The sequence below is a fragment of the Mastacembelus armatus genome, chromosome 7 (genome assembly GCF_900324485.2).
Source record: "Mastacembelus armatus chromosome 7, fMasArm1.2, whole genome shotgun sequence".
Taxonomy (NCBI): domain Eukaryota; kingdom Metazoa; phylum Chordata; class Actinopteri; order Synbranchiformes; family Mastacembelidae; genus Mastacembelus; species Mastacembelus armatus.
In genome coordinates this window covers 26,397,394-26,423,256 of record NC_046639.1, presented here as the reverse complement: position 1 = coordinate 26,423,256, position 25,863 = coordinate 26,397,394, and the positions used below count along the sequence as shown (strand labels likewise).

The window sequence follows — 25,863 nt, the reverse complement described above, 5'->3', positions numbered from 1 at the left end:
TTTAGGGTTCTTGGAAAGTGAGTACAGGTAACAAGGATTTTCCCCTTATTTCAGTCTTGGCTCTCTGATATCTTAGTACAAATTCTGGATTTATTCATGAAGGTTAGTTAAATACTGAAAAATGGCCAACTAAATGTTTAAAATGTCAAATCCATCAACTGTTTTTAAATGATTCATCAACCTGATTCTTCATTGAAAATAAAATGATTTAAAAATGAGATAAGCCATTCTTATAAAAGACCTTGTATTTTGAGACAAGTAGTGCTTACAAAGGTATTTTGCTTTTTCAGTGATGACATTGACGGTCCCATTCAGAGTCACATCCTGTATGTACAGTTAATATCAAATTCATCCCCAATACCACATCCCCCAGACTGATCTTTATACAGTCCAACTGACACTTTATCAGTTAAGAAAAGGTGAAGCTGGTCACATGCACATCATCTTCCCACTACACAGATTTACACCGCCGTGTCAAAGGAGTCCATGAAGTAGTACAAAAAAAAAAAAAAACACTGACTGAAAGACACGATTGTTTTTCCTCTGCTCTCATCCTGAGAGTCAGAAGCTCCACCAAAGTCCTCCTCCACCAGCCAGCTTCCTTGTGGCGACATCCAGTAGTCTCCAGGACACGCTGCCGCCAACGTTACCCTCGTCTTCTCTTCGACACCCATGCCCTCGTACGGATGATACGACAGTCATCTGAATAGTCAAGGGTGCTGGAAGAAGGTTAAAGACGCTGAAGACGAAAAGGCTCCAGGCTCTTTGAACTGTCACCGCTGAGCAGCTTGTAGCAGCTTCAGAAAATCTCCAGGCTCAGCATTTCTTCACAGAAGAAACTCCCCTCTTTCATGGCCGGTGGAACCTGGAGAGGCAAACGTGCAGTGGAGACGGTGTGTAAAGGAGAAGATCAGAGAACAGAGGGTGGTCTGTCATCATACTCAGTTCTGGTTGCAGCTATTTTTAGCACAGTGATTCAATGCACAGAGGGGCCCTATCTCTCCACATCTCCCCTCTGGGTCACTAACTCAAATCAAGGCTCCCTGATTTTCAAACTGTCTTACCCAAGGGCACCGTGGCATTTTATCATTCCTCTCTGCCTGCGGGTACGAGGTCTCCAGAGGACAACCTCCCCTACCCTGTTTAGAAGCACTCAGTTCTATCTTTAGCTCCCCAGAGCTCTCTGGATGAGCAAGGGGAGCTAAATTTAGACCACTGCAGCCCAGAATAAAGCATTCCCAAACTCATACGTCCACATCCGAATACTGACCTTGTTAGGTGTTTGCTTGAGGCATGCACCTCCATTTCAGTGCTTTTGAACTCGTTCAGCTCTTTTCGGATTGCAGCCTGTGGGGAGGACAAAGAAAAACAGCTTTAGTGGATTCACAGGTGAATGAGAAGTGAATGGTGCTGAGAACATTGGAGTGACCACAGGAGGAAAAGAAAGAATAACCAGACCAAAAAAAAATGAAGAACCTAAAACTAAAGAACAGGATATCAGCTAAATCTGTGCTGATAGTCTTGATGGGCAGTAGGTCACAAACACACCTTGTCTGCTGCTGAGAGCCGAGTCCAGGGCTTGTCTGCTCTCCTGTCGTAGTCCTGAGCTTTGGCCACTTCCACATAATCACTGAAGCGGATCAGAATCTTTCTGTCTCTCAGTTCATCCACTGTGGGTCGCTGGTTGAGCTGGGACACACAAAGTGGGACTGTCATTCACATTTTAAGTTGCACTCATGTTGTTGAGGCTGTGATCACAAATAAACGCATTTAAATATATAGAGGAAACATCTGGTACCTTTCTGTTTAGACGCTGTTTGATCTCCCTCCTCTCCTCCTGCTCCACCTGGTCGTTTCTCTCTGGGTAAAGAAAATTATTAATAATTAGAAATCCATGCAATCAGCAGACAAGGTGTTTATACAGTCAGCTCCTGCCATCTCTAAGAGGATCCTTCAGGAGGAATGTGCAGTCATGCATCTTTCTGCATGAATAATATACGGCACTGGGCACTCAGAGCCTTTCTCCTTCAGTGAAACTCACTAATGCATCATTTCATACAGTTTTAATTGTAGAAAGTATCCAGGTGAAGATCAACTTACGTTTCAGGATGTTCCGACTCTCCAGCTCCTCCACATTCGGTCTCTGGCTCAGCCTCCTGCGGAGAAACACCAAAACCACGTTTTGAACCATTGTGACTTGAAGAGTCCCTGTCCTATCCTCTTTTAACCGACTGCACTTTCTTCACGGTGCGCGTTCTCGACAGGAACCCCCTATGTCTCCATCTCGCATCCAAACCGCGGCTGTGATGCTTGGGCAGAGGCGCTCCCCACATCTGGAATAGTCAGAGAAGCGCGATTCTCCTGTTTGACAAATCTCCACTAAATTCTGGTTCGACTTCCAGGTGCTACATCTGCGTTTGCCCCGCCGCGCAGCACGGGAGCTCCTCTACTACCATCCGCTGACGACAGGCGCTTTTGAGCTGGGTCGTGATGGGCTGACTGGGCGAGACTTCCCCAGTCTCCCTGGTTACTGCATAAATAATGTGCACGGGGCGGGGCCTATCGGACTCCCACTCACGGCATCCCCAAACCCTCCTGATGCACACTGGGCTACCGGCACCGTCATGTTACTCACGTTGCATCAGTTCATTTCAGTGTTGGTCAGGTATAGGACACCGTGTTTTAAAGTGGTGAACGGATTCAAAAGAGGAAAAGCTTCAGAACAGTGATATTCTGCCATGTAATACCAAAATAATGATAAAACATATAATACGATTAAAAGCTGTAACAACAGCTCAGACATTCAGATCACATGTACATTTATTTCAAGCTGTCACGTTTCTTCACCATCAAAGCATCCAAAAGGTTCCCCGCTCCCCCTGAGTGTACCTCTCATACTTTGTATAAATAATAAATGCAAGCTCCTGGCAGCATGTGGCACGCCCTGCAGCAGACCTCCAGAGGGTGGAAGGACAAAGAGGGTAGAATGCCATCAGGCAGCAGGACTCTCTTTACCCCCTCAGCGTGGCTAACATTAGAGCCTTTAAAGTTCTGTCCTATGAAGGATCAAAGTTAGGTCACACACACCGAGACCCAAGCATGCACAAAGCATCCTGGTGGTCTAATGTACCACACAGTACAATCAGTGTGATGTTCTTAACCCCATTTAAACAGAAAAGGCATCTGCATCAGAGTATTATTATATATAAGTGTTTGTCTCGGGGCTCTGTTGTAGTTCCTTTCTCCCTCAGTGAAACATCACAGATGGAGAAAAGACAGTTCACAGAAATATCTACTATGTGAGGAATGTTATTTTCAACCTGTTGAGCTGTTTCTACTCAGGACTGTGTAGCGTAATGAGTACACAACCAGTCTGTTAATTAACACGTCTGACTAGATATCCAGGAATAGCATGAGGAATAACAGATTGTCTCCTTGTGCAAATTTGTTTCTGAGAAATGAGATTAAAAATGGAACAGAGGGAAGAACGTTGTCTAGAACACTTTCAGCTTTTTACACAAAGACTTCATGTCTCTCTATTTACATCCTTATAAAAAAAACAAACAAAACAAAATGTCTTTTTATTGTCCCTGCTTTTATTTTCCCTCTTCAGATCAGGCAAGTTTTATGTGACCATTTCAAAATCTCATCAGTGGTGAAACAGAACAGCATCACCAGGACTCTCCGATAAACAGAGCGAGAGACGAAATGTACTCACACCCCTAACAGTGAAACATCTTAAATAGATGGAACAGAAATCTCTTCCAACGCCCCAGCGGATACGACCATCCACTGTATTATTGACCTGATCGCCAAGTTGCTTGGCAACGGCACTTGGTGTCTGAGGGAATAGTCTTCCTGCAGAAATGATCAATTCTGCCTAGCAACAGGCTGATGGGGATTTCGCCGTGACACACTGCTGTATGTGCTGTGGCTATTATTAGAAACAGAACAATTGCTTTTTTTGCCTTTGTCAGTTCAGACACCACCGATGATACGAAACACTATTTTTGGTGAACAGGATATTCTTTATTAAACCCTGCTTTCAGCTGCCAGATGATGATTTGTTTGGGATAACTAAGAAAATCACCATATTAAACGATACACTGACTCACTGTTCACCCACTTTAGGATATATTGCAGAAATAGGATTTAAAAAGTCTCAGAATACAGTAATGACGCATAAACGACCATTGGCATGAGGGTTTCCACTTGCCTCAGAATGTTCTGCAATAAAATGGGTTAGAAAAGAAAATCTAACTATGCCAGCCAAGGGAGGACTTGAGAAATCCAAACAAAAGAATGAAAAATCAATGTGTGGGTGGCACAGGCTTTCAGTCTTTTATTTCAGATGCCAATTGTACAGGAAGACGAAATCAGCCATTCCCCGCTTTCTTCCTTTTCCAAGTACAGTAGCAGGCCCCCACCTGCTCCTCCCCCTATTCTTTCTGCTGATATAACTCCCCGACAACAGATTGTGGGGAGAAGAGAGTGCATAAGGAGATGCATTATTGAACAGTGTCAGGAGCTAAAATTGGAAACCGTGGAGCGCGACTGCAGAACTAGTGCCAGGCGGGGAGCTTCCAAAGATAGAAAGGTCATCTGTCAATGGTACAATGGATAGACAAGGTGTCATCATCCACCAAGACTCAATTTGCCTTCACGTTGGCAGCCTATGTTACAGTGGGTTTTCACTGTACGCTGCAGATAGGATAGAAAAAAGAAACCTAAGTATGATGTTTTTTACAGTCTGAGTTATATTTAGCCAAGATTTCCCCCCAAAATGGTGCAGTTGTGTTTCTGCATATGCTGCATTTAGAGCCTGGGGCTTTAGAGACTATGGCTCTGGAATCAACTCTAGAACAACCAAAGCTCAACAGTAATAGGAATTTGTAAAAGTCTTTTATAGTCTAAATATTTTACACCAGTTTTCAATATCCTGCAGGACAGTCCGAACAATGCACACGTATGAAGCTGGAAGTTAATTTGTGATGGTGTTTGCTGAAAATTGTAATCGATATAAGTCAAAAATAGTAAATCAGCTGAATCCAGTATAGAACTAGGTCTTTGTGTAACAAGCAGCTTCTCACTTTTGTGCTACAAGTGGAACTTCTGTCTTTACAGTCGTGCTCAGCCCTCACCTTTACATAAGCTGTTTGCTTTGTGAACATTTCTACACTTTTTCTCAAATAACAATAAACCACTTTCTTCCAGTGTGTCTAAGAATAGATCAGAGAGGCAGTATTCTTCGTTTTCTCAAGACAGACAACAGATCCAATCTTGTTCTCCAGAAAGTGTGGGTGGTACTCAGCGCTTGGCTATGAGTACTGCACAGCAGGTTACGTAACGCTGTGGCATGCCCCGTTGGTGTTAAAGAACCTGGGTCTTATTCAAACACAAGACTGTTACTATCAATCTTTGGAAGTTTGTATTGTAAAGCCAGCTGCTCCGTTAATGTCCTGGCAGAGAAGAACACACACAAAGTTTTCACGTAGAACAGACTCTTTTGGAAGCAGAGACTGTACTTGTTGCAGAAACACTGAGAAATTGTTCTTTCAAAAGCATCCAAGCTTTAGTGAACATGTGCATGTTAATCTTCCGCCAAAAGAGCTGAAACCCACACACACACACACACACACACTGGGAAGCTTCTCAGTTAAAGTGGTTACATGCTAATATAATCAAGAGCCTTTCCGGGTGAGTAAAAAGCATCACAGCCAGGCAAGACAAGACTCCCCTGAGCAGCACTGGATTACACAACACAAATCAAGTCTGTGCAAAACAATCAGCTAATCTGTTTACATTAGATTTTATTTCACCTCCACCTACTGTTGGATGATATGTAACTGAAGAAATTAAGCGTATTGGCTTACTCTGCAAAAAGCATCGCTAAAGTTTCACGGATGTGCATCAGTACACCGAGAATAGCACAGGGATATATTTAGGGAATAGCACATATTTCCAGAGCAAACCCCTTGAGGCAAATGTTTGATTTCTGATGTCGGCCCATGTAAATAACATCTGACCAGCGGACAATTTCAGTTTATTCACCAAACGCATCTCTAAAACTACTGAGACAGAGAAAGCAAAGTAGAGAACATTTGCTTACTTGGCAAGTTTCATCTCAATCTGCTGGCGAATTTCCTGGCGCTCCTGGTCGCTCCTCGCTGGGAAGATATTCCTGTCCTCCAGCTCCTGCTTGCTGGGCCTGTTTCTTAGTTTGACGGCCAACAGCTCCTTCCTTAGCCTGCGAGGAAGTGTACCTGCAGGCACACATGCACTCATTAACAACCTGAAAACTCGTGTCAGCCAATCAGACCTTAAATTAATAATCTTCCTCCTTTTCATATGTGAACACTATGCAAAGATGTACAGTAAATGAGCTGATCCTTAATCCTCCAAAATACCCCAACAAACATCCCCTCACTAAGTGAACATCATTTATAGTGCAGTTCAGACACAGAAACGGTGTTCCATATTTGCTTTGTACAGCAGCACATTTGGTAAAGGAATTAAATGAAAAACAACTGGGCTAGAAGGTGTTTTAAGATGTTCACATCCAAGTCTCATAGACCTTTTAAAAGTAGCTTCTAACCAGATGTGTAAACCAGGCTACTGCACAAAGGACCCAGATTTCCAGAGGCCCCAAAATCCCCTGAGTTCACTGTGTAAACTCTTTGCTGGTTTGTGTCATAATTGGATTATTGCAAAAGTGTTTGGGAGGATTTACCACTAGGATGGCACAGCAGCACAGTGATTAGCACTGTTGTCTCACAGCAAGAAGATTCTGGCTTTGAATCTTGTTTCTCCGTGTGACCACGTGAGGTTTTTCTGGGTCGTCCCACAGCCCAAACTAAAGCACTGGGATTAGATTAACTGGTGACTCTGAGATTTCTGTAGGTGTGAACCTGAGTTTGTATGTCTCTTATGTGTCAGCCCTGTGATGGACTTGTGGTCTGTCTGGCCCAAACTTTTTCACATTAGTTGCCTGTTTTCACTTTCAGGGTCAGTGAGCGACATTAGTGTTTATTTGGAATCGGGTTTCTGGCCACGTTAGTCCATTATCCACATTCACTCTGTTATGGTCTCTACCATTTCCTGAAGGAAACATTGAGCTATTCAGCAATTTAGTCCTCCAGTGTGTTTACCTGAATGTTGCTCTATTTGACGTTTGACATTAGCCACAAGCAGTGAGCAAAAATATCAATGTTGTAGACCTTAAAACCAAAACAATGAGCTCAAAGGCACTAGAATTCTCTGAGCTGAGCAGAACTGCTGAGTAGGCTATTATTCAGAGTGGATATTAATTTTAAAGATTTGGTCAATTGTTAATATGAAAATATTGATTATTGCAGCTTTAAATTGTGCCAGTTCCCAAATTAAACTCCACAAACTAATGACACAACAGCAAACCTGGGACCAGGTGATATCCAGGGTTGGACTACAGGTTGGTCACTGGAGCTCTAAGCAAACTATAATTAAGATGGTGCCTAAAATAAATGTCCAGCTGGTTTCCGACCGTACTATAAATCATCCTTTGACCTACCAGAAATGACCGACTCATTCCAGCCGTCCAGATCGGTGGGGAGGCCTGAGGTGTTGGAGAAGCACTGGTCCAGCCGCACATTCTCCTTGTTCTCCTCCGCTTCCTTCTTAGGCCAGTCGGACCCTCCACCTCCCACACAGCCGCCCACCAAAGACAACGTGTGTTGGTTCTCAGAGCTGCACGAGCGAGACAGCCGTCCATCAGAACACCACAGGCGTGGGGGTGAGCCCTGCTCACACCCTTCGTGGACACTGAAGGGAGGCAGTGGAGGACAAATGTAGGATTAATGTCACTGGTGGTGGCTGGATTGGAGGGAAAACATCTGGATTTTTAAATACAGATTTAACAAATGAACAGTACTCTATTAATTTGAAATTTTAATTTGGACCTTCTGTGAAAGTAGGACTGAACAAACCAACTTATGTATCTTGTCGCCCCATATGCTCGATGGATGCATTGGGGTCCAGCTGACGAGACTCACCTCTCCTGCCTGTTCTTGGAAGCAAAGGCTCTCTGCAGTTCCTCCATAATGCAGCTCGGAGGCATGGGAGGGTGCATGATATTGCCTAGATGTGGGGACCCTGAGGGGTTGGCCAGGGGCCCTCTTAACGTTAGAGTCATTGAAGCCAGGCTTTCTGTGGCCCTGGGTGGAGGCTCTTTGGGGAGGTAGGAGTTGGGCAGGTGAGCCGGGAGCGACACGGGCCCTGAATCTGAAAGGAGGGGATGAGATCACAGGGGCCAGAATTTATGAAAGGATACTGAGCTGAAGTTTGGGAAACTACAGGGAAACAGTTTTTACTCTGTTTATATTTACATCAGTTTAGTTCCCAGCCGTTTGGGCTTATCGTGATTTAGGATACTAGTGCAGAAACTGTTATTCCAGCCACCCTGTGTTTGTCTGTTTACTCTGTTTTGTGTAAAAATAACCTTTCTCTCAGCACTCACCATCTCCAGTGCTCAGCTGGGACAAATGTTTTGAAGGTACTTGTGGTGGGGAGGTTCCTGGAAGAATCTCCTCTGGTCTGTCTTCCATCTGCTCTCCAGTGTCATGCAGCCCCTCAGGTAAATCCCCAGTAGGTTGCACATCTTCTTCTCCCTCCTCCACTGGTTGTGACATATGGTCCTCCAGTCGTTCGCAGTCCTGGAGTGGGGCCGCTATTGGAGGACATTAATGAAGCAAAACACAATTATAAAATTAATCTAAAATGAAAAACTACTTTGCAATTTGAAAAGCTGATAATTTGTGTCACTGCTCTGAAATAAAATGCACTGCACACAAAACATGATTCCCTTTTTACCGTATGGCATTTAATGGACAGAGGACTTGACTTTACCAAATGCACATGCAGACATTTGTAGACCTCATTGAATTGTCTTTGCTGCCCTCTGATGGTACATTTGTGGAACAGCAACACAAATGCCTCCATTATGCAGTGCAGAATACATCAACAGGCATGCAGACCAGCATCTTTACTTTATTAGAGAAACATTACTGTTAAAAACAAAGAAAGAAAACTGCATCACATCCTTCTGCCCTCATTCAGGTTAATTTCATGAAATTGATCATAGCAATCTCATACTGATCAGGTATAAACCTGGGGTCACTTTACGAACCCCCTTCCCCCCAGTCTGTTGCTTTTGCAGCTCTACTGACTTGTTGAGTCTGAGTACAGTGACCGGCTGCCCTACCTGGGGGGGGATGCTCCTCCTCAGGACCAAGGTATTCCACGCTGCTAACTGTGAGGTTTGGGTTCAAAGGGCCTCCAAATCCTCCAAGCAGGACTGTACCATCTGAGCAGCGGCCCTGGGTAGGGGAGCTCGGGTCGTGGCATAGAAGACCGCTGGATAATGCTACATCTTTGAGGGGACAAGAGAGAAGGTCTGTGTACTTGGCATGACTTCTTATTGTGTATGAGCACAGTTAAGTTGCATCCATGTGAAATATCTCCAGTAATAAAAAGTCACTTGTGGTATTGAAGCTTTTGTTGCTTAATCTCTTCTGTACATCTCTATAGCTGTAGTCCAAATGTACACAGCACCTGGCTGCAGTCACTATAAATTGATTCATTCCAATGGAGGTGCCTGACTTGCCTCAGTTTTCACTCACAACCTCTCATTACATCTTCCTAACCTCATTCGTTAGAGAGCGGTGTGAGTGAGAGTGCATCCGTTTGTGGAACCTGTAAATCCACAACCCTGCTCCACCCATGTGCCCTGTACCTGTTGAACTCTGCTTCAGCTTCTCATTTTTCTTTTTCCTCCACTTCCAGGGCTTGAAGATGCGTCCCAGTGTGGCCAGCTTGCTGTTCCGTCGGATAGGTGGAGTGTGGACCCCAGTCACCAGGCAGCCTGTCCTCAGCACCCTCTGCTGGTCCACCACGTCTACTACAGCAGAGACCGAGAGGTGTTACAGGAGGATGAAATGGGGTAAGGAAAGGACGTGGGTGTGTGAACAGAATAATCAAAAGCAAGAAAAGAAGGCAAGGAGAGGGCAAAGGGGATAGGGAGTGTGTTGCAGCGTGGAGGTGTGAGATACAGGGATGAAAAAAGATCATAAAATGGGCATAAGTGGGTGAAGGGAGGCAGAAGGAGGGAGAGACAAAGCAGAAGACAGTTAGTATGCTCACCTTACTGAATAAACCACGATGGACTCCATGAACAGATTAAATTAGAAAGACTAATTTGATCAAGGCACACGCCCTCACGGCTGTTATGTCCCTGTGAATCCTGTCCCTCTGAGCCATACGACATGTATCAATATAAATATCTCTCACGGTCCAGATTTGGAGGGAACATTAGGCCGCACACAGAGAGAACCCACCAAAGATGCATTTCCCCAGAGACCAACAGGTGTGTCCGCCTCGCTGCGTTCCCAGAAACCGCATTAGTAAAACAGTGCTGCAACTTTGTTGTATTATACATGTATTTCTATTTAATGTCCCCATACATTTCTCCTCAGTAGTCAATGTTTTCAGGAGGTGTAAATATGTGGTCCATTATGCCACAGAACAACAAAATTCTTGTTTTTATTCTTGTTTTTTCATCTTCACGTTACAGTTTCTTTATTCTTTTTGTCTTTGATCCAAAACTCAAAAGCACAGGGAAGCTTATACAAACCACATATAGAACACAAGCTGGTGAGATTGCAAAATAAAGGGAAGAAACAAAGTAAATAATAAATATGCACAACAAGATCTCCTGAGCTACCATTCTGTCACAGCAAGCCACGTTCCCTCTTTGAAGAAATCCTGTAATTCAATGAATGACAGTGACTCGTATCAGCCAAAGTACAGGTCTGTAGATCTATGCGCCTACGTTGCTGCTGGGTTGCCAGCACATCCAGTCACAAAGAGCCAGGAAAAAGGAAATGTACAGTAAATTCCATGTATTTAGGAGCAACAAACATCAACATCACAAAAATAGTGATATCTGGCATCAGGAGGCTGATATCTTTGTTCAAATATTCAGCTAAGGAAGAGGGAAGGATTTGTGATGGAGGTGGAGGGAGGAGGGGTTGCAGTGAGGTGTAAGGTGGAGTACAGCGATGGAGGAAGGAGGATACAGCTGACTCCTCTTCAACCTTTCTTTCTTCTGTTTTTTTTTTTTTTTTTTGCAGACCATGCTTCTTCCGTGAAGCACATGGGTAGGCAGTAGAAAGAGGGTGGTGATGGTGGCTGAGAGGAGATTAGTAAAGAAACAAGAAAAAGAATATAAATAGTAGTAAAATAAATATGAAGTGAGAAACAACTAAAAGAGAATAAATGAAAATAGGGGGAAAAAGGTCAAATGAAGCAGAGAAAGGAAAAAGAAGCAATGGCAGGACATGAAAGACGGAGAAGTGAAGGGGGATAGATGAGGTTAAAAGGGATAATTTCAGATAAGTTCACAGTTTGACCTTAAAAACACTTAGAAACGGGTCAGCTGACCACACACGCCCGTCTCCCGTGTCATCATCACTACTGTCACACAGGCAGCATGGCGGACGTGGCTCCACAATCCAGGTCAAGCCCGAAGGAAACGCACCCACCGAGAAAAAAACGCTTAAAGGAGGAGAGGAGGAGCAGGAGGGGTGGAGGCGTCTGAGAGTGTGTGTGTGTGTGTGTGTGTGTACATAGGGAGAGTAGGTGGGGTCAGGCCCACTCCTGTTGCCATGGAGACCACATCCAGATGCTGCAGCAGCAGTGGGAGCCAGTGGGAGGAGCAGGTTGGTCTGTAGCTTACAGGAGAGGAGGAGAGCCCCCAACACAGACACTGCCTGCTACATCTCAGGCCAATGCAGCACCCAGTGCATTGTGGGTAGGGGGCGAGGACCGAATCTGTCGGCATTTTGAAAGAGGGAAGGAACCGGAGGGTGGGGGCAGGAGGAGAAGAGAAGGGGGATCCCAGGGAGAAGAGGCGAGGAGCAGAGCTGGGAGGGGGCTGTTGCTATACGGAAGAGCTTGCAGGAGAATCTGTGCTCGTCCAATCACGGAGCAGCTATTTGTAATGCATATCAAGTCACTTCATTTTTCATAGAAGGGGAGAAAATGACAGTAGTCTGGGTAGAGCACAGGAATTAGGTGAAAACACATGCATGACCAGGGAGATTTTCCTTATTCACAGGATGAAGCCGTATCAAAATATGTGTCAGATAAGCATGAATGGACTACATGCACCATGCGGCGATGATGTGCATTTCTAATTAATATGCTAATGCAAACAGGATTTGTTAAATCCATGTGTCATGCTGGTGCAGTGGACTGTGCCGTGGTCCTCTCCGGCACCAGGCTGCATTCAGTCTAATCAGGTGGTGGTGTCACAGCTTTACATGCAATAAAAGATTAAATTCCCAACAGAACTCACTCCATAAATGAACACAATCCATAAATGACCTCAAAGAAGCAATGATGCTAAACTCTATGCTGCATTAGTACAGTGTGAACCTAGAAATGATTTATGAGCGGAATAAAACAGGCAATATGATAATGTGACTTGGCAAGAAAACTAAAACAGAGTGCGTTAGAGTGCCACCGGGGACCACACCCCACTTAACCAACTTGTCAGCACATTCAGGAGCAGAACATCCCTGTTTACACACTGAGCACTAACCAACAGGAATAGTTTTCTACGTCTTCATCTATATCATCTACATCTAAATGTAGAAGCGGGCAGTTATTTTAAAAAATGCCAGTGGTGAAGCACGAAACACCCATTTCTTTTTACTTTTTACTGTGACTGACAACCCCAAAGGCAACGAACGTGAGTGAGCAGTGAATGAAACTAAGAATCTGTTTGTGACCTTTTTAGATTTTCAATGAAAGGGATTCATGCTGAGAGGAAGGATAATATCAGTGGTATAGTTTCAGCAGTGAGGTTGTATCAGGCAAAGCCTTAGTTTGCTGAAAAATCTGATCGAGTCAATGAGCAGGTCTGTGTTTTTTGAAAATAAATCAGAATAAAAAGGCACATCACTATTAGGCTAATAGATCACTGGGATATAAATTATGCGAACATCTGCTTGCATACTTTGACTGCACTGCAAAAAACACTATTTATCAAGTAACTCACTCTTATTTCAGTAGGTAGGGTTAGGGTATTAAAACCTTAAACTGAAACACATCAGCTGAAATGGCTGCTTGTCCTTCAGTGCAACGTTTACAGCTCATCTGTCAGCTCAGTCAGATTATTGAAGAATTTGTCCTAATCAGTTAAGAATAGCAGCGTCAGTTGGGTTTTTGGTGCCCCCCCCCCCCCCCCCCCCCCCCCCCCCCCAGTCACCCTGTAGACCTGTTTGCACTCTCATGCTCACACACAAATTCAATATCCCACTCAGTCAGCTGGTAAGATAGGCAGTTTCATTCAGAGGTTGCTGGGTAGTGGCAATTGGTGAGATTGGTGTAATTATCCAGTGATGGTGGTTGGACGTTTCAATGGAACTGGCCCTGCATGTAATGGCCTAACAAGCCCGTTGGGCCAGCCAGTGTACCCTAACCTGAGCAAAGAAAACACAGATATAAAGTCATGCTACTGAACAAGCTGAGGGTTCAAGAAAAGGTCAGACAGAGGTAATTTTCCAATTTAACTGCTAAATATTAGCAGGACTAGTGCGGCTAGATATGTAGTGATGATGGCTGGAGTACTGAGTGTGCTGCAGCGTTCAGATGAAACTGTTGATTTAACAAGGACACTGGTTTCCATGGGCAGGATCACTCAACCTTTGGCACCTTTCAGCAGAGCCTCAGTTGCTGACGTGTCTGTGGACTCACGGTAGAGGCACCAAACCCAACATGTGCAATATTTCCTGCTGAAGACTGTATGTGCTTCAATGCTGTTAGACACAACATCAGACTAACCCCTGACTCCCCACAGACCCCATAGAGCCGTGGTTCCTTGAGCCACCCAGCTCCTTCTACCCAGGCAACAGACAATGTGCCCTTGAATGGACCACCCTCTGATGCCACGCCGCTTTACGCCCCTGGCTTTACAACTGTGCTGCCATCTGTCTGTAGCCCCGCAGCCTCGGGGGCCCAGCCACAGTCGGGGCACGCAGCTAATGACTTGCAGGGAGAGAGCGAAGTGCAGAACGGATGAAATGCAAAATGAAACGTATGAATGAGAGAGAAAGGCTGAGATCAGGACTGACTCTGTTCAGACTCTAAATGGTCTCAATAGTCCACCTAACACAGGCATTAATGAAACCTGAAAGCTGCGTCTCATGAAGCTCTCTTTCTTCTAGGGTATTTATTTTGTCTCTTGGAGTCATTTTCCCTGTTTATCAATTATCCAATCACCAATCATCTCAGTAAACTAGTGTTGCTAAACAGGACAGCAAGGACAGTTTAGTTATGACTGGGTACATGACACATGACCACATCCATGTTTATCTATTGTTTTAATGTTTTACTTTCTACAATATGTTCTACAATATGTCTAATTTTACACCCCACACTAAATTATCAGGGAGAAAACACATTGTATTGTAACACATGGTATATATATATATATATATATATATATATATATTTATATATATATATATTAACAGTGGACATTTTAATATGACTCATTCCGTTATGACTGGTTTTTTGGGAATGAAGTTCATTTCCAGGAAAAGAGGGTATCATGGTGCAAAGCTACATGAGTCTGCAAAGGTCAAGCCTCCAGCACATCGAAGTGATTAAAGCCCAATTGTGAGGCTCCAGCATGTGGGCTGGCGGCATCAAAGAGTGAAATGATGTCAGTGAGGCCAGCAGCCAATAGGAAGTGCCCAAGGCTCTCGTTTGTCACCATATGTTGGTGTTCATTTCTGATGAAAGGCTGTTTCCTGACTTTAGTTTTTCAGTGGAGAAATAGATGTGACGAAGGTTTTATATATATATATATATATATATGAGTCACATATTTGTTATAATGTATATAATATATAAACTATCTAATATAATCCATATATAGTGGCATTTCCTGATTCTGCGCAATACAATCAGAAGTTCTGGGTTTGTGAGACCAGTCTTCTAGTGACGTCTGTAGGCCGGAGAGCAATTTGTTAAAAAAAAAAATCACCCCTTGCGACGTCATCAAGGTTGTGTGGACTCAGTTTAGAGACAAATAAATAAAAAGATAAATTTTTAATGAGAAGGCAACTGTTCAATGAGATGTCAGTGTATTTTTGCAGGTTCATTCATACTGAGGACTAGTTGGCATATTTCACCATAGTTTTTCTATGTAGCTGACTATAGTTTTTTCCCCCTTACATTTAGACGGACACACCTTTGTATTTCTACCAAAAAAGCACAGGCTGTGTTGAACAGCTGTGAAACCCTCACTGCTGCTGTCGCATCCATCCAGTGGGTTGAAAATGTTCCTGCTAAAAGTGCTTTTCCAGTCACCCACACAACAGGATAAACCTCAGAGGATGTCATGCCCATCTGCTCTCCCAACAACCACCACCTGAAGAAGGAGACGACACTGGCAATGCCTACCCCCCGTCCACAGCTAAGATTTGGACTACATTCCCATCCATCCTATTCCGTCAAAGCCTCTTTCCAATCAGGTAATGGAAGTCTTGGTTCACTTTTCTTCACTGGGGCTGCTCCCGCTGGCTCTCACATTAATCTAACAAACTAAAAGATTCATATTGACTCATTCAGTTCTTTTTATATCAAGACGTGCTGCTCGCAAATGATATGCCTCTTCACACAGATGGTTTAATTATAAAATTACACTTTTAGACCCTGCTGACTAAGAAATGGCAAGAGCCTTGTGTTCAGGAAACCTTTACCAGCCTTTATAAAAAAAGGTCACAGCTTCAATGCAGCAGTCTGTATCTATCCACAATTGAAAAAGCGTTCTTGAACAGTATCTTGAACTCCTATTCTTACATCTCAGTCTTTTAAATTCCTTAACATAACAGCAAATGTCAATATAAACAGTCACTCTCCGTGTTCATGCACGGCTGAGTTATCCGTGGGTCTGCATCAGGGTGTGGGTGTTTTCAGTCAGTGAAGCTGGATATAGACTCCAGTGGCAGAGTCAGGTGGGAGGGCAGTGGTGTGTAATTTACTCCTGTTCTTTCCAGTGACTTAGGTTAATGCCAGAAACAAACATACTGTACATACATACACTGTAGAAAACAGAGTGAGAGCATATGAGACAAAAACCGCTCCCAAAAAATGCCTTTGAGTTCATGAGTGTTTGTGTCTACACTTCATACAGCAGCAGCTCGCCCAGTTCCAGTGGCCTCCCATTGCTCTGTAGGGAGAGGAGCATATTATGGTCTCCAGGCAGGAACCACAGTGGGAGGTGCACAGAGGAACAGTACAAATCACCACTGTTAGCACTGTAATCTCCAGACAAGTTCCCACAGCAAGAATACCCCTCACATTTGGATTCCCATAAGTGTTCACCAGTGCGAGTGTGGGATGATTTGGGCCCATTAAAAAACAACTCGATTTAACAGCCTGAACAGTAGCTGGAACTAGAACAGGGAGCCGTGTTGTACCGTACTGTGTGGAAAGCTGCTACTGCTCGAGGAAACCACAAAACTGGGCTAAAAATAGCGTGACTTTTTTTAGCCATATTAATTATTGTCTGAGAAGTTGTATTCATTCCTCAGATAGACGGTGCAGGGCCATGGAGATCACCTCATTTTGTGATGTCTGATTGTGCAGACATGAGCCGGTGCACAAACTGCTCAGTGACCTCATTTGTCTGGGATATATGAATATACTTAGACAGGCCAGATGTCATTACCTCGTGTAATAAACTTGTAAAACGCCTGAAAGAAAGACAGAGGCCATCAGGTCAAATAAATGCTGTGTATTAGTTCTATAGCGAGACTGAGTAGGGAAATATGTGTTTCATAATTATATTACATATTTTGTCGTCCAGAATATGTTTCCGGTTCCTAAAATGATACAAAGAGAAAAATGCTGCTATTTACAGTTTACAGTAAAATCTGTTGGTGTCAAGAAAGATTTTAATCAGTTACTGAGACACATTCATTTTTGTGAAAAAAGACATTGTCTGCCAGACGAACAGGATTGACCCGTATGATGAATCAGCGTTGATGAAGTCGCTAGAAGCCACACAGTCTTCAACAATGATCACAGACTCTGTAGTACAGCGTTGCCACAGTTCTGTAGCAGTTTTAATGGTATTGGACTGGTGACTTTGGCTTACATGGATCTATGGGATGATTAAATTAAATCGAATTTGTCCCTGGAAATGCACATTGTGCTTTCCTCATTAATGTGTCATCGGTGCAAAAAAAGAAAAAATGCAGATGAAGAGGCTGGTCGAGCTGAGGCATCTGTGATCCGGGACAGACTTATCAGCACACAGAACACGGCTCTGCTCGGTTCAGCAGCCTGCCGCAATGCAAAGCCTGGAACTGTCTGTGGTGCTGAAACGTACCACTGTAACACAACACGGTCTCGAGTCCAGAATCGCTCCCTGTTCGCCCACTGGTGCAATAGATTGTCTTTCCACCACTTTATTTAATTTTAGTGCGAACACAGTGCACTGTGATGAAGGCTGTTTCTATTGTATTACGGGGTGTTCACCACAGTTACTGCTGCAACAAATGATTCTTTTCTTTACCAAGTTATCGGCTGATTTGTTTATCAGTTGTTGAAAAAATCAGGAAAATTGCCAGTCAGAAGTTCCTAGTCCCAAAATGACGTCTTTCCATTGTTTGTTTCATTTTACCAGCAGCAATTTTGCTGGTAAAATGACTGATATAATTAATCAGTTATTAATATGATTGATTAATGATTACATTTCTGCTGATTGATTAATGTAGAAACTTTCAATTCTACACCACAGTCTGTGATGGAGTAAAATTGATTGTAATCTATTACCTTTGCTGTTTCTTCCTGTACATACAATTGTAAATTGAATATTATTAAATATTTTGGTCACTATTTCTGATTTATTCTCCAACATCAGCCGTGATTACGAGCTTTAAGTATTGCTGTATCTGGCTGATTGATACTCCTTTCTTTCTACCTCACCTGCAGTCCACCAACACAATGAAAAGCTTCGATTCATTTCCTTTTCATGACTGCATTCCTGCTAGTATAGTTATCTGATCTGGCCATGTATTTAATTTACCATCTCCTGAGAGATCCTGGCAGAGGCGTTCAATAGTACTGTAGCGTAAGTGTCTATCAGTCACTCTGTGGAAGGCCTCGCACGGCTTTCCCTCATCTCTATGGTGTTTTTAAAGGTTGTCAAACCTGCCATACCTCCTCTGACTTAGGTACCTGCCTAGGGTCCATCTTCTTTCTTTCTCACTCGATCTTTAAGTTATGCCTCCGTCCTCCCTCTTCCTCAGGTTTTTCCTTCCTAGACAGGTGTTTATTTGCTAATGGGGCCAGGACTTCCCTCTGCCCTCCATCTATTGTTGACTGAATCTGGCAGATTTTGTTAGCGGAGATGGACGACGTGACTATAAAGTTCTTATACTGCCTTAAATAAAGTTGCATGCATGTATGCACATAAAGCCTTGCATTGTTTTTGTTTGTCCAGTGTCTTTACGGCTCATTCCTATCACAGGATGTTTCTATTTTGCTTCATTACCACTATGATTTTCAGCAGCAACAGACAGCTGTTTTCAGCAAACGCACTTGAACACTGTTCCTGCCCAGCACCAAGCAGCAGACAGAGGAAGTTAGTGACTAGCCAGTGAAGGTAGTGAAGCGTTTAGCTGCTAAAACCCCAGGGGGCTCTAGAGACCAAGACCAGAGCTAAGGGAGTGTGGGGAGTGGGCAGGAACATGCCTCTAAATGGATGTTAGCATTGTTTTGTATATGTTGTATATGTTAACAGCCTACTTTTTGCTAACAATATATGTCAGCTTCATAAGGTAGCAATTCACCACTTTCCTGTCACAGATTGTTTCTGCTTCTCCCAAGTGACCAAAAGAAGCAGGTGGTTTAACAAATTGCAGAAATATGGAGGATTCTGGGGAAATATAATGGACAATGGGGAAAACACAAATGTGTCTTTCCTGGTTGAAAAGGGACATATTATGAAAAATTGACTTTTCAATCGTGTTTGGAGATTAATGTGGGTCCCCAGTGTCTGTGGACACACAAAATGTAAGAAAAGACGTCCCCCTCCACATTAAATTGATTGTCAAATCTTCACCAAATGCACCAACTTCCGGTCTTTCCAGCTTGGTTCTCATACTTGTATTGGTGTGGACGAGTGGGTGGAATAAACCAATCTATCAATTAATCTATTAATAGTGTAGACATAGTGTAAAATATGCAAAACCAAAAATGTGACAGTAAATCAGACAAATCCATGAGGAGAAAGACCCACAGGCCTGTGCCTTCCTGTCGATGGCGTCCTATAGACTGTCCATTATCTCAGTGTAGCCAGTTAGCAAGAAGGACAACGTCTTGGCTTTCTTCAACAAAGGCCACCATCCTCATCTGTTTCTTTTCTCCTCCATTTCCTCTTTGTCTCACTAGTTCAGTCTCCCGTCCTGTCCATGTTCTTTCCTCCTCCTTTCTTCCAAAACCTGTCTCCACAGTCCCCACAGGAGCTTCCTCGCCTCACTCTTTACCCTTCACATCAGAGTGCATGCAGCTTCCTGAGCACCCTTTAACCTCAGCCATTAGAGGCTAAATAGCTGCACTACATACTGCCTTTACACTGAGGCTCTGATGTTCTGGGCTGCTTGGATCTTCCTCTTCTGTTCTCTGAGCGCTGTCTGTATTGTTCTACCATATTTGGCCTGTGATTTTTCTCATTGTACGACTTGGCCCAGACCTGCTGGTTCCCCTGCAGCTCAATGCAAACATTAATGCAGGTGTACCCATGCAAACAACTGCAGCAATGCATTAGGAACTGTCAGGTTCCTAATCCGAGCCCGCGTCCACAGGGAGCATGCCTGATGTAGGGCTTTTGTTGTTATGATCATGTTTGTGCTCCATTTTCATGGGCATGAGACAGTACAGGCATCCACAGAGAGCAGAGCTCAAACAGGTCCAGATGCAGCTTATCCCCAGTCACTGCTGAGCTGGTGTGGATTCACAGTGTGACAGTGCAGTTAATACAACAACCGAGCGGATTAATTATTCTTTATTTCAAGACAAACTCAGCTTCTGTTTGTGAACTCGTTTTGTAATCATCAGAGCACTGTCTTTTCTTTATATGAACTCTATGGAAAACTATGGGTTAGAGCTATCAATGGGCATCGAGCAGCACAATTATTCATCATTCATTATACAGTTGGTGTTCAGGCTGGCTGAGATCTCAGGCCTGTGACAACCACATCACTGTCATACCTTTACAGCCATTCAGTGGCCCCTCGTGCCTTTTATAGAAGAGTCTGCGTAAATTACAGTGTAATATGAAAGTTCATGGTCACAGACAGACGTGTATCACTATCTGACTGTGTGAGCTTCAAAATACACAGTTGTTCATTTTGCAAGAGTTGCTTCCCTGAGACTACGGGTCTACATCAATTAATAATTGACAACAGTAAAAATTTGATGACAGTAAGACTTTAGACTGTAAAGACTGTGAGTATCTGACATGACTTGTTCTTGGCCTCATGGGGATCTCTGTGCATCATGGTGGAGAGAAATGAATAGCTCTGGCTACTACTAACAGGTGGCCTTGACTGACTCACAGTCCCTTAAGGCTGACCATGATGAATGAGTCGTGACTCTGGTGTGAATTACAGCTCTGCTGCTGAAAATAGGAAATAAGGATTTAATTAGGTTGAGCTTGATGAAGGAGCAGGTGGTTCATCTGAAGAACCAAATGTGGTGACAGTAACGAAAATCCTGGTTGTTTATCCAGACACTGTAAAACTGTTTGTGTCCATCATTTATGCAATTAGAGAAATTCAATGTGAAAATTAAAGGCGGCTCATATTGATTATTTTCATCATTTCTTAAAACACAGATTATTTGTTAATAGGCTCATATAAATCAATAATAAGTGTCTGAAACACGATGTTTTTGTGTCTTGTCCAACAGTGGAGAACAATATTTGCATTACAATGACATTAAACAGAAAAGCAGCAAACCCTGACACTTCCATAAGCTGAAACCAGTTAAGTTTTGATAGTTTATTTATTTTTCAGTCACCAAAATATTTGTCAGTTAATTTTTTGTTGATTAGCTAATTAATTAAGCAGCTCTAGTGAGAATGCATTTCATCTGCATCACAAATTAACAGCGCTATAGGCTGCACATTAAGGCGCCACTTGAAAAAACTTGAAATATTTAAATAATTTGATGAGGAATATGTTCTTTCCAAGGTAGCACAGGAAAACTGTCCTCCAGATACATATATCACTGTAACTTCAATTCAAATTTCTGCTGTATGCGTTTGGTTACCTTATTCCAAATGTGTATTTTTGCTTAGTAATACCAGTGACCTGGCCAAACATAGACACAGTGATGTCATACTGAGACATTTACAGACTTGAACTGGAAATAATTATTTTCTGGTGTCTGATTCTCACTTCTCAGTTTTCTAGACTGAAAAATCTCTCACTTCTCAGTCACTGTTGCTCTCCCTGCTGTTTCATCCACAACACATATGATCCACAGCTAAAAGCAAGTTCACACCCTGTCTCCAGGCTCGAGAAGATGCTGAAAATCATTCAGAAAAACTGATGGACAGAAAGATACATACAAATGAACATGCAACACAACAGCAGTGGAAAGCCACACCAGATATTGCACCGCTTGCTCATATTGTTTGTCTCCCTTTCCGCACGGTTGATGATGCTTCATTACAGGGTGGACAAAAAGATTTGGCTAATTCTAGCAGCAGTCTGGTGTTAAGATTCTCACTTGTAAGACTTTTTTTCATGTGTTCAGTTGCTATATTATCCACTTCCATTTTCCTGTTTTCACTTTTAGCTCCCACTTTTCCTCTAAAAAAAAAAAGTGGGGCTTTCTTTCTTAATTCAGATTATTACTATACAGTAAAACAAGGACTGCAATACAAGAATCTATAGTTTTATTTGTACACAAGCTCAATATGCACCTTAAATGTTTATATTCTTATTGTTTCATGCTACACTGCAAATGTTCATACTGAGTTGATTTAAACCCATCACTCTTTTGTAAAGAATTCCTGCAGCACTAATACCATTCTGGATTCTGGTATTCACTGATATTTCTACATTTTAAACAAACCCTTGGTAAATGTGACCTACATTATATAAGACCCACTGACTCAGAATTTCCCATATTTACTCATCAAAGCCGAGCATAAGGGAGGTATTGTGTACAAGACATTGCTCTGGTTTGGGGTGAGTCATCAACAGTGTTTCAATTTCAGCTTTCACATGGTTTGACATATCTACCTGCTCACTGGGAGAGCTACAGTTATACTGGTAATTCTCAGAGATCCTCCTGATGTTAGATAGCATCGGTAAGACCTGCACAGAAGGATGAACCCTAAAAAAGCACCAATCAAGCAGCACCGGTCGTTAGCCACTGTCTAATTCGGGTCCAACAAGTTTACCTGCCATGAGAGCAAAGACCATGTTGAAGTCTCCTCAAGCAGGGCGATGAGCTCCTGTGAGCTCTAGGGACAAATGCTGTTCTTTCATACACACATGGATAAACAGGCCAAAGGTGCAATTTGTAAAATCTAGTGGTGAAATTGCAGATGCAGCCTTCTGAGCACCTGAGCCCTCACACCTGTTTCCAGGTGCGCAGAAGAGTATGGTGGCTGACACCTTTAAAACAAAATATGATTCCCTGTCCAGAGCCAGGGTTTGGTTTGTCCGTTCAGGGCTACTGTAGAAACATGGCGGCACAACGTGGCCGTGAAGAGAGACCTGCTCCCAAAATAGACTTAAAAGAAAATGCAGCTGTTGGTGTTTTTGTATCTGCACCACATTTATGTATTTACACTGAATTAATACTCAAATTCCCAGTCTACATGTCCTACCAGTCTACAGTCTGATGGGACTCTTTCCAAACATCCTGCCTACATCTCCATCACCAGTGCCCCTAGTGCTCCCAGTGCTCCCAGTGCTGGGTACTGTGCCTCTTTCTGTGGGACACAAGAATTAGATCATGGACTGAAGCCACAGGGAGAGCCCTGCTTGGCCACGCTAACTGTCTGCAATGCTTCAAGGTGTCCTCTCTACACCATTACCTTGGTCAACACTTTGCAATGACTAAGTGGAAGTTTGGGAGAAAGTGACATTTTATTAGTGTGAGAATGTAAAGGGCCTCAAACAAACTGACTAAACAAGTGTTATTACTGCCGCTTCTATTACCAGACTTATGTTTCTAAACAGCTCCAATGTCTACTTCATTCAGTCAGACTTTCAGAAAAAAATCTGCCTTTTCAGAAGGAAAGTTAAAGAGGTGATAGAGAAAACACTGTCCATGTCAAACATGAACCCTGAGAAATGTTATTCCCTAGGACTGACTTTCCCTTTTTATAAGAATCTGAGCCTCCTATTTTATTATTACTGCACCAGAATATCAGAGAAAACATTGTTTTCATTCTCTATGATGGTAAACTGCATCTGCTGTCTCCACTGAGTCTTATCAGCCAGTGTTGAGTAAGTGGAGGAATACAGTGTCAGCCTCCGCAGCTGCAAGAGCCACTGTATTGGGGGGAAAAAGGCAGCCTTTGCCAAAGTAATCCTTTGGCAAAGGCTGGTGTCCCAGACACTAGCACAGTGATGATCCACACAGAGAGGAGGGGTGGCTAACGCTGTGTGCTTAGGGTCACCAGACACTGACAATGTCCTTGCACTAACAACTGTGTTTACTGTGTCTTTCATTTGCATGGTATATTCCCATTGTCTACAGTAATGCAGTGTACATATTCCAGCACCAGACGCTGATATTCAGTATTGTTTGATGGCTTTAGCTCTCATCACCAGCAGGGCTGATCTGCCAAGCTGCTGTGTTGTTTATTCAGGTGTGTCAGAGACACATGTGTATGTGTGAATTAAACTGTCCATAGGAGGGTTGACTTCAGCAAGGGTCCATTAAATGTGTGCTATGGCTGGTTGATGAGCACAGAGAGGTGTGATTTCCAAGATGTGAACTAAATGTGGTTTTCATTAGTGAAGAGTTGAAAGGTGAATGACACTGTTTTTTTCTGAATCATTCAGTCAAGCATTCTTCATGTGCGTAAACTCAACATGTGTGGGAGGAAGCAATGACTCTCTCCAAGCCCACATGATATCCCCATAAATAGCTTCACTTACGTAAAAATCAAACAGTGTTTTCAGTCTATTGGTAATTCAAGATGAACAACATCAAGTCTATTTAAAGGAGTTTATAGTGCAGACCATGACTGCTCCCTGGTGTTCTCCTCTTATTAATGAACAATCAATTCATTATTCCATATGCACAGGGATTCTGTGCTGCTAAATCCATGCACTGGTGAATCGATGTCTTATGAGCGCATGGCGGTGCTGAACTGGGGCTCCCCGGTCATTGATTACAACAGTGATCAGTTCAGTATATGAAGGAAGAGGGAAGGGGGTAGAGCTGTTGGAGCTGTCAATGCGGGAGCTACAGGCACATACAATTAGATGTGCATGCCCCTTTTTCAAAAAAAGCAACACACAAAAACCTAAAGCCCAAACCCATGTGCCTTCTGAATGAGGAGGCTGCAGCCTGATGGTGACTCAGATAAAACAACAAATAACGCGTCGCCTGGCATCATGGAGCACACATGCATGCGGATTTTGTGATTAATACATGCGCCTGTCAGGGAGGATGGCATCATGCAGAAGGCCATAGATACTGTACATTTTGCACGCGTTGATATTGCATTAAACGGCCTGCACGCTGATTCCTAAATACTACTTGCAGCCATATCAGCCCAATGGGCTACAGGCGTCTTTATAACGCGCAAACCTGGAGGGGACAAGCAGCCAGTCATAGACGCTGATATGGCACATTAATTTTCAATTTGAAGCTCCAGCGTTCACTGGTACAATCTGGATTCTACATCCACAGATTGAGCCATATGCGCTAATTATCCCTCGGTGTTCTGATATCCCACTGGGCAAACACTGATGCTTTTGAAACCGCTGCATCGCCAAAGAAGCGCCGACACAAAAACACCTGCTTACAGAGCAAATACATGCCCAGACAATGACGCGTCTATCTTACCTGTGCCGTGAGCCAGATCGATGCCCGGTTCGGTGAGTATGTTCGGGTCACTTTGAGATCTGCCTCGTTGCAGACAGCCGTCTAGTCCATCCGACGTAGCCATGAGGAGGCAGCACAAGAATCCTGGATAAAATATTGAAAACCCAACCAGAGGCAGGCAAGGTCAGGAGGAAAGCAGCGAGTGCAGATTTGATTCGCTCTGACAACGGCGGCTTTGAGCATCTACCAGGGAGCCATGGCTGAGCAGAAATTCCGTGTGTGTGTGTGTGTGTGTGTGTGTGTGTGTGTGTGTGTGTGTGTGAGCGTGTGTGTGTGTGAGAGAGAGCGTGTGTGTGTGTGTCTGGGCTGTGTGCGCGATGATGTGTGGATGTGGGAGGGGTGATATGCCCTGATGATGCCTGTCCATGTCCAGCAACATTCAACACACCAACTAATGTATTTATTATATCTTTATTTTAAATATTACAGCATCTACATGTTTGTCTTTATTGTTGTAGGTTTGACCAACCCAGCAGTTTCACGCTGTCCCTCCTTTAATGTTTTAGGGTGGGATGAGGTTTGTTAGGGCCTAAGAAACAGGTATAAGCAGAAACACGCAGGAGGCAATTGGATATTGAATATCAATGATAAATAATATAAATCATGATTCGATCTAACTTATAGATTTATTAAATGCTATTGTTTTGGAGGAAATGCTTAAAAACAACA

At 43.3% G+C, this 25,863-nt stretch overlaps 1 protein-coding gene across 1 annotated transcript; it reads right to left on the bottom strand.

Annotated features, from left to right (window-relative positions):
• Positions 1-325: 325 nt before the first annotated feature.
• Positions 326-25,258, bottom strand: phactr3a (phosphatase and actin regulator 3a). The gene is made up of 12 exons (XM_026332965.1): positions 25,156-25,258; positions 9,767-9,931; positions 9,224-9,403; positions 8,492-8,701; positions 8,028-8,256; positions 7,547-7,797; positions 6,110-6,263; positions 2,101-2,156; positions 1,799-1,860; positions 1,549-1,689; positions 1,271-1,347; positions 326-865 (listed from the first exon to the last, which is right to left on the bottom strand). The coding sequence occupies exons 1-12, from the start codon at positions 25,256-25,258 to the stop codon at positions 850-852; spliced, it is 1,644 nt and encodes a 547-aa protein (XP_026188750.1). The 3' UTR covers positions 326-849.
• Positions 25,259-25,863: the final 605 nt, after the last annotated feature.